Source organism: Lipotes vexillifer, unplaced genomic scaffold (genome assembly GCF_000442215.2).
Source record: "Lipotes vexillifer unplaced genomic scaffold, Lipotes_vexillifer_v1.1 scaffold261, whole genome shotgun sequence".
In the NCBI taxonomy this organism is placed as follows: Eukaryota; Metazoa; Chordata; class Mammalia; order Artiodactyla; family Lipotidae; genus Lipotes; species Lipotes vexillifer.
In genome coordinates, this window is record NW_006778216.1 from 403,357 (window position 1) to 412,194 (window position 8,838).

Here is an 8,838-nt window from a genome sequence, read left to right on the forward strand (position 1 = left end):
AGACAGAGGTGGTGGTGGCGGTGGCGCGAGGGATGGGGTGGGGGGGCGACTTTGGCGCGTGGGCACTCCATTCTTCTCCACGGCCTGGAGGCCATGGTCTTCAGGGGCGTGGGAGCAGCGCGAAGAGGCCAGTGAAGACGTGACAATGCGCAGGCGCACCACAAGGCCCGTGGATTCGTGGGTGCCTCGGGACCGGTGTGGGCTGGCGGCGCAGGCGCACTGGCGGCCTGGAGGAACGAGGCGCCTGCGCAATCGCGCTTCCTTAGGCTGCAGCCATGGCGGGGCAAGAGGATCCCGTGCAGCGGGAGATTCACCAGGACTGGGCGAACCGGGAGTACATTGAGGTCATCACCAGCAGCATCAAGAAAATCGCAGACTTTCTCAACTCGTTCGGTCAGCGGGCGAGCAGGGGGAGGCTGGGAGGAGGGAGGCCTGCTGAGGGAGGGCGCTGAGAAGCTTTGAAGGGGACTCGGGGAGCCTTGAGCTCCTGCTGGTTTTCGCTTCCTCCTTCAGGCCGCACCTTCCCCCTCTCGCCCTGACCCCCGGCCTCCACTGGGCAGTCCCTGTGGGGTGTTCCTGCCCCACGCTGAGCTCATCGGCTTCCGTACCTTCACCCCGGATCCATTAACAAGTGTTTCCTTTTCCCGGATACGTCAGGCAGCCCCATCCATCGTCTGCTTCTTTTCTTCTCTTCAGTCGCCTCCCTTCTTCCTCTGTGCTTCGCTTCCAGTCCCCACTTGGCGCTCGGAACGCAGCATGGCTGTGTTACTGCCTTGTAAAGACTCTAGACGGTTGCCCATCTCCTTCCGGATCGAGTCGAAACCCTTGAGCTCGGAGCCTCTTAGTCACCCCTCCGGCCCCTCCTGTGGGTTCCTTCCTGTCTCCGCGCGCGCTGTACTCAGTGGCAGCAGATGAGGGCAGAGTAAGGTCCACATCGCGTCAGGCCATCGACATCTCTGCATTGCTAGTCTCTAGCCGACGGTGGGTGTTCTGTCTGCTTCTAGCAAAATCTTTCCTAGGCCTGCTCGCATTGTTCCACATCCTTCTGGACGGCAGGCGCCTAGCAGAGACCCCCTACCTCATGTTCTCCAAGTGTTTCTTTGAGAGAGCTGAACACTGGGTAGACTTTCTGTGGCATCACAAGGTGTGGGGATGACGTCTAGTGATCTTTTTCCAACTGCTGTGCTTCTGGTCCAATCTTTCAGCAACATTAAGCGATTAAGATTAAGGAGGGGACACCGATGTATTCAAAAAGATTTCAAAAGGAATTATTTTCTAGCTAGAGAACTGACAAGTCCTAAGGAGTATAAAGGTGACAGGGCAAGAGTCTTGTCAAAAAGCATCAGCAAGAGAAACTAGATCTGAGTACAAGGCTCTCTCTCAGGTTCTGTGGAGGACACAGAAGCCTTGAAGATGAAATAAGGACAACTTCAGAACAAAGCAGAACATTGCTTTTGTCTTAATATATTCACATACAATGTGACTTGGTGTGATGGATTTCCTTACACAGGGAATGAGGGTGAAGGTAGTATTAATGAGATGAGAATAGTATAAATTATACGTCAGTGATACAAATTCACACATATAACTTAGTATAGAGGTTGTAGTAGGGAATGGTAGTCAAGAAGTCATAGATCTCATGTATCCTGAAATTATTTTTTAAGTTCTGTGCAAACTATTTTGATGTTAGTTTTCCTAATTGTCTCTCCTGCTTCCTTAGAGAGCTAAACTATTATTGGGGGTTCTTTAGGGCATTCTTTACTCATAACATTCCCTCAGAGGCAGAGCCAGATAAGAGAAAACAAAATGTTCCATGCCCCAGGAGGGATGGAGTGATGACAGGGTCACAGCTTTGACACTTTGGCTTAGTCTGCAGAGGCAGTGGAAAGTAGTTGGACAGATAACTGACATGGAGAGTTTTTACTTTTAAAACCAGAAGCAGGGTTCCCTGGTGGCTCAGTGGTTGAGGGTCCGCCTGCCGATGCAGGGGGCACGGGTTCGTGCCCTGGTCCGGGAAGACCCCACATGCCGTGGAGCGGCTGGGCCCGTGAGCCATGGCCGCTGAGACTGCGCGTCGGGAGCCTGTGCTCAGCAACGGGAGAGGCCACAACCGTGAGAGGCCCGCGTACCGCAAAAAAACCCCAAAAGCAAAAGGCTTCATTTATCTGGTAGGAGTTAGTATCTGATATGTAGACACAGAATATCCAAACAGAGTATTAAGAATGTCAGTTCAGTAAATAAAGCATCTAAAATAACAAGTTAAACTGGTGCTGTTGTTCAACATTTAAAAGTGATCTAGCATCTCACTTCCCCCAGTTTGGATCTAGGTAATGTAATAACTTCGTTTCTGAGCACGGAATCATATTAATAAGCATATAATAAACATACATTTATCTCTGGCATAAAACTTCTTGACATATTACTGAAGTTTTAGTGGGTGAGTCTTGGAACTAACCGGAAATTGAAGAGTTTGAGCTTAGGATTGCGGAGAAGTGTCTCTTTTCTTGCTTTATAAGCAAGGAAATACCTGTTGTGAGATTTTAGCAACTGCGTGTGAGTCCCATTTTGTGATCAGATAGAGAATAAAGACTTTTTTTTTTTTCTTCAAAATTTCCAGCAAGTCCTAGACCAAGGAAGTAGATGCATAGGATTCCATTCTTCAGGAGCTGGAAGAAATGGCTTCCCTTGGCTTAGGCCATTATTCTCCTTTAAGGTGAGGATAATGGCCTAATGTTTGGAGTAATTACTAGGTGGTTTTTGAAGATTTTAGAAAGTGGATTTAGTCCTTTTAAAGAAAAGAACAATTAATTACAAGTAAGAACAATTAGGAAGCACGATTAAAAGTTAAAGCAATTTATCTTAGCAGTTAGGTATACCTGAGGCAAGTTCCTGAAGATTGACGATATCACGATATCACGATACAAGAGTTTAGACAAAGACCACCAGGCAGAGAAACTGGATAAACCATAAGGATAGACTTCAGTGTGTTGTCTTGGCATTGGATGACTCAGGATGAGTGAGTGTGGCATGTATTTTCCCTGTCTAAGCCCTTAGCATGACTCCTCAATTCTGACATGTATCTGGGGGAGCTTTGTATTGTGTTTATAATGTGATTTGGTGGTGCAAAGATTTAGCAGGCGTTTACTTTGAGGGGGCATCTATAGCTTTTTGAAAATGGCAGCAGACCTATAATTCTCACCCTGACCACAGAGAGGTTGTGTAGGGCATGTGCTTTGGGGAGGGAACTGTTTTTCCAGGATACCTAATGATTCTGAACAGCTTTTACCCTGTGATTCCAGCTAGTGTGAGTAGAATTTTGATCTCTTTGTGGTTTACGCTTTAAGCATTGGAGGACCACCTGAACCTGAGGACGCACAGATCGTGATGGAGCACTAACATCCTAACACTGGGCCTATTCTGTACTTTGAATTGATGACGTTTCTAAAAATAGATTGTTACAGATGATAGCTTTTTATTTTTACACCTTTTTTTCTGACTCTAAAGCTAATATGTTCAGAGAAATGTAACAAAAAAAAAAATAGAGAATGAGGCTGGGTTTTTTTGTTTGTTTGTTTGTTTTTTGCAGTACGTGGGCCTCTCAGTGTTGTGGCCTCTCCCGTTGCGGAGCACAGGCTCCGGATGCGCAGGCTCAGCGGCCCAGCCGCTCCGCGGCATGTGGGGTCTTCCCGGACCGGGACACAAACCCGTGTCCCCTGCATCGGCAGGCGGACTCTCAACCACTGCGCCACCAGGGAAGCCTGAGAATGAGGCTGTTTTTAAATCTCAATTCTTATACTTGGCAAACAAATACAGCTTGCCTCTTGTAACTCCAGCTGTGCGTCAGATGCTGTGAGAAAGGGATAAATAAGAATAAATGGACATAGCCACTCCTAGGAAGTTTATAATTTTGTTGGAGAAGTAAGACCTTAAGAGAAAGACAGTGCTGATTTTTGTAGGTTAAGGTTACGTGCAGTAAGAGTTCAGAGAAGTTGTCTGGTAACTGGCATTTGTTAGCGGTGGTAATGTATGCACACCATCAAGCACCCTGATGAGGACAACTGGCTTTTTCCATTACAGTCTGGTGACAATGTACATATAAATGCATTGTGGTTTCAAATTTGTCCGGCTGCCTCATGGTTTCCCAGCATTTTGTTTGAATCGGTATGTATTTAACGGCATCTGAAATACGACTGAGGTTTCTAGAGTTCAACATTTTACATTTTCAGCAGTGCTTATCCATGCAGGCCAGTAACATAGTGCTGTTCTTGGATTCTGATTCATCACCAGATTGACAGAGCTAGAACAGAACAGCCATCCAGGAAGGAACCCTCCCTCTCACCACCCTGCGCCTTCATTTTGGCAGACGTTTTTATGGGAAAAGACAGGTTGTCGGTGATAACATTCATGCTCTTACTGAATAGCATACACGATGTGCCTTTGAGCTTCTAAAAACCAGGCTGAAAAGAGATTAGGTCCTGTTGGGCAGTCCTAGCAGTGGCAGTGTATCCGGGAAAAGGAGGGTGCTTAGGTGCTCCTACTCAAGCTGAGCCTGGGAATTAGAAGCAGCAGCACTAGCGGATTAAAAAAAAAAAACACAAAAAAACAAGGTGAAAAAGAAGAGCGTACAATGTCCGGCATAGGCAAATCCTTACAGAAGAGGGAGAGTGATATCCATTCAGCAAAGACCTCTCAGAGGTCCACTTTGAACTGACTTGAAGGAGAGTGTTTAAAAGGGCAAGATGAGTAGGATTTGGACTTGATGAAATGAAAGGCAAGGCAAGATCAGGGTGTGCAAGATTTGTTAAATTGGGTGCTGAAGTGCTTTTGCATAGCATCCAGGGAAGAGATGAAAAGGAGGGGTGTGAGCTAAGTGTTAGATCACTGGGTGGGAGAGTGTCTGGGAGAGCGGATATTTTAAACTTCAGAAGTGAGGATTATTGAGAGATGACTGAAGAACAGTTTGGGGAGGCGTATGGGAGTAATTAGCATGCCTGGAAACCTTTTTCTCCCGGATGTTGAGAACAGCTGGAGGAAGAGTCGCCAAGTGATTTGTGTCAGAGAAGTTTGCAGGGGGAAAGGTATTTTAGGGCAAATCTAGGTTTCCTTTTGGGTGAGGTGGTAAAAGAGATTGGAAAGGATAGGGGAAGAAAAGGAATTTTTTGCAGATGCAAGGTGGGATCCACAGGGTAGTTGATGTTCTCCAAGTTTTCTCTTGTTCTGAAAGGGCTGTGCACGTGCTGATGGGACATCAAGCGCCCTTAGAGCAGCAGCAGTGAGCTGGCTTCCATGAGCTCAGAAACACCACACCTTCCCTCCTCCTCAGGGTCTGCTGCTTCCTTGGCCTCTGCTTTTCTTCCCTATTGAGATTATTTTCTTCCTCTTGTCATTTCCCCTCTCTTGAAGCTCTTGGTTTGCCTATTAGCAAATGGCCATCTGTACAGCCTTGCTGTATTAGTTTTCTCTTTTCTGTTGCTGCCATAACAGATTACCACAAATATAGCGGCTTCAACCACATGCATTTATTATCTTACAGTTGTGTAGGTCAGAAGTCCTACACTAGTTCACTGGGCTGAAATCACAGTGTCAGCAGGGCTGGAGGCTTTAGAAGAGGAGCTGCTTCCTGCCCGTAGGTTGTTGGCAGAATTCTGTTTCTTGCAGCTGTGAGACTAAGGTCCCTGTTTCCTTGCTGGCTGTCAGCTAAGGACCACGCCCAGCTTCTAAAGGTCACTTGCATCCCTTGGTTTATGGCTACCTCCCTCCATCTTCAAAGCCAACAGTGGCAGGTTGAGTCCCTCTCACACTTCGAATCTCTTCTTCCACCTTTTTCTTCCTTTCTCTTTTCCATTTATGGATTTGTGATTAGATGGGGCCCGTCTGGATAATCCAGGACCTCAAGGTCCTTAACTTCAGTCACATGTGCAAAGTCCCTTTGCCTGTAGGATACATATTCACAGGTTCTGGGGATTAGAGCGTAGACTTCTTGCGGGGGGAGCGGGGCGGCATTATTCTCTGCCTGCCACGTTTGGTAGGAAGTTAGGCAGATCCGCTCTAAGCAGCTGTGCTCCTAAGATACTTCTCACCTTATCCTCCCACTGCCTTGGTTTTCCCGCTCGTTCTTCTTATCTGTGCTCTGCATGATATATCATTCCTCCTCTTCATCTTAGGGGCTGTGTGTGTTTTTGTGTCTGGAATGGCATTAATCCTGAACGTCAGTCTTCTTTTACCAGATATGTCTTGTCGTTCAAGACTCGCAACACTAAACGAGAAATTGACAGCTCTTGAACGGAGAATAGAGTACATTGAAGCAAGGGTGAGTATGATGGGCAAGGGCCTTCCTCATGAGGCAGGCATGGCTGTGCAAGAGAGAATGCACATTTCCACTTGTTGCTGAAAAAACCTGGAAGCAGAAACAGGCTTAGAGAAGTTAACTACCTTGCCTGAATTTAAACCAGCTTTCTGGGACTCTGAAGCTGTCATCTTTTCTACCACTCCCAACTACCTAGGATAGAAAATAAGATTTTTTTTTTTTAGACCCCTCTAATGCTTTTGAATTTATCTGATTGTCAATTTTCCTTTGACAGGTGACAAAAGGTGAGACCCTCACCTAGAGCTGTGCCAAGCTGCTGCTGGGAAGTTGCTTTTACAGAACGCAGACCCTCGTGGGAAAGGCCCCAGCAGCCTTCAGCTCCTTCCTCTCTCCTTAAAGAGCAACAGGGCTTATTCTTGTTTTCCTTTTTTTCAAAAATGTGGCCTTTGGGCTCTGCCATGTCCACCCAGCAGTGTGATGTGGCGTGTGGGGAGGAGCCAGGGGAACTCTCAGAAACAACACTAGGCGTTTTACTTCTTCAGTGACACTTTGTAGAACTACTTGTCAACATATTTGAGGCGCTAAGAGCCAAAAGGCGGGACTCTGTCAAGGTCCTCCCCACCTCTCTCTTTCTCTGTCTCTCAGCCTTTCCTTGTAGCTCTCATTGCCTCTGCCTTGATTCTATAAACGGTCTTTGCCTCCTCCCCACCTTTGGCCGGGGCTCAGAAGCAGTCCTGGCTGAGATGCCCTGGCGAGGTGGCTGCCAGAGAATGTTGTTGCTAACCCACCAGTTTCTTGTCCTTTTGGGGAGGTCAAGTCCAGGCCCCCACTTGGCTTGAAAAGGGACATTTTCAGAGTTTTCTTTCTCTCACTTGGGGTGTCTTTATCTCTCATATTTCCCTAATAAACTCCTCAACTTTATCTGACTGCTGTGATTGTGGTGGGGAGAGGAGCTAGAGATGGGGCTCACGTATTCCACAGAAATCTGATGTGTGGGATTCTTATTCTAACAGCAAACTTTCTGATGTAGCTGTTTGATCAAAGCCTAGGTGGCTTGCCAGCTGGAGCCCCCATATTTGGACTTTGCACTAATTCATCCTGAGAATCGTTTGGTCATTCAGTGGACATTTACCAAGTACTTAGTATGTAGGCACTTTATGCTCCAATAAAATATACAGTGTTAAATCAGGCGTGATGCTTACAGTCTGTTGAAATACCAGCATCTATACAATTTAACTGCAATCCAGGGAAGACTACTAGTTTTATAAAGTACAGGCTAAATGTCTACTTCTTTTGAAAAGCAAATGATTTAAGCAGAAGAGTCTAAAACTTTTCATTCTAGCATCAAAGCCTGCTATAAACTTCTGCCAACCCACTCCTAAAGGCTTAACCGCCATGTAGAATTTTCATTTTAGTCACGTAGAAGTCATTTCTCCCTATTCAAATCTTACTTGCCACTCAAGGTCTAGCTTAAGCTGAACCTCCTCCATAAAGTTTTCCTAACATGACTTTTCATTCAGGGCTGCCCTGTTCCTTCTCTCAGTCCCTCCCATCCTGCCATGCTAATACTGCACTTCAGCCCTGGGTTTGATCTTGTTCTCTGCCTTGGTGTCTGCATCGTACAGTATACATCAGTGCCTTTGCCTGTGTTGCTCAGCTGGGTACCTTGCAAAGGGCAGGTAGGCAGTAAATAGCAATTGAACTGACTTGGCAGAGCTCAGGCTGCTTTGCATTGTCACATCTGAGCTTAGATCCGTGCTCAGACCTTTGGAAGACGATTTTAAGTAGTACCTTCACTTAAAAATGTGGTATTACAATGGAGGCAATACTGACCTCCTTTACTTTGGTAAGTGCTGTTTTTCAACATTATTGAGCTCATCTGAGGTGATCTAACAATTGCTTGAGTTCATTATTCATAATATCTTCTCTATCCTTTCTGAGATAAGTAAGTACTTGTAAAGTTCAAGTTTTAGATTATCCGGTGATCTGCAGTCAGTTTAGCAGATACTAAGTTCCTACTATGTACGAGGTCTATAACAAGATAGTAATAGAGGCAAAAGTGATGATAATCTATAGAAGCCAGAAAAACCCTTGCTTAGATGTCGTGAAAATGATAAATTTTTTTATAGTCCTATAGACATTCTGTTAATTTATTGATATCAGAGTAATATTTCTAAAAAAGTTAGTGCCCTAAATACCACGTTGTTAATGGTAAGCTGCTGCTTGTAAGGAGAGCAACTGGCGTGGGAACCAGTGAGCCTGCCCTCCTCCAGTAGAGGTAACTCCTGCTTACCTGGCACTTTGAGGTGTCAGAGTGCTTTTCTGTGTAACTGTCAATACCCCCTTTATAAAATGAGCCTCGGCTCACTCACGGATATGTAACTAGTAGTGTCTGTAACTTATTGAGTGTTACCACGTGCTAGATGTGCTAAGTGCTTTGTGTACTCTTTTTTTTTTTTTTTTTTTTTTTTTTGCCTAGTGCCCGAGGCTATGTACCTTGTTTTTTGGATGTTTCAGGAAATACCATACGT

General features: G+C 45.8%; 1 protein-coding gene across 1 annotated transcript; it reads left to right on the top strand.

Moving 5' to 3' along the window:
* The first annotated feature begins 224 nt into the window (after positions 1–224).
* Positions 225–7,489, top strand: BRK1 (BRICK1 subunit of SCAR/WAVE actin nucleating complex). Its single transcript, XM_007451544.1, has 3 exons — positions 225–393; positions 6,228–6,310; positions 6,582–7,489. The coding sequence occupies exons 1-3, from the start codon at positions 276–278 to the stop codon at positions 6,606–6,608; spliced, it is 228 nt and encodes a 75-aa protein (XP_007451606.1). The 5' UTR covers positions 225–275; the 3' UTR covers positions 6,609–7,489.
* Positions 7,490–8,838: the final 1,349 nt, after the last annotated feature.

Excerpts from the sequence above, each read along its gene's own strand:
- BRK1 (XM_007451544.1), top strand. The coding sequence starts at position 276 with ATGGCGGGGCAAGAGGATCCCGTGCAGCGGGAGATTCACCAGGACTGG. Across the intron at positions 394-6,227 it reads AGACTTTCTCAACTCGTTCG|ATATGTCTTGTCGTTCAAGA; the intron begins GTCAGCGGGCGA and ends TTCTTTTACCAG. Across the intron at positions 6,311-6,581 it reads TAGAGTACATTGAAGCAAGG|GTGACAAAAGGTGAGACCCT; the intron begins GTGAGTATGATG and ends TTCCTTTGACAG.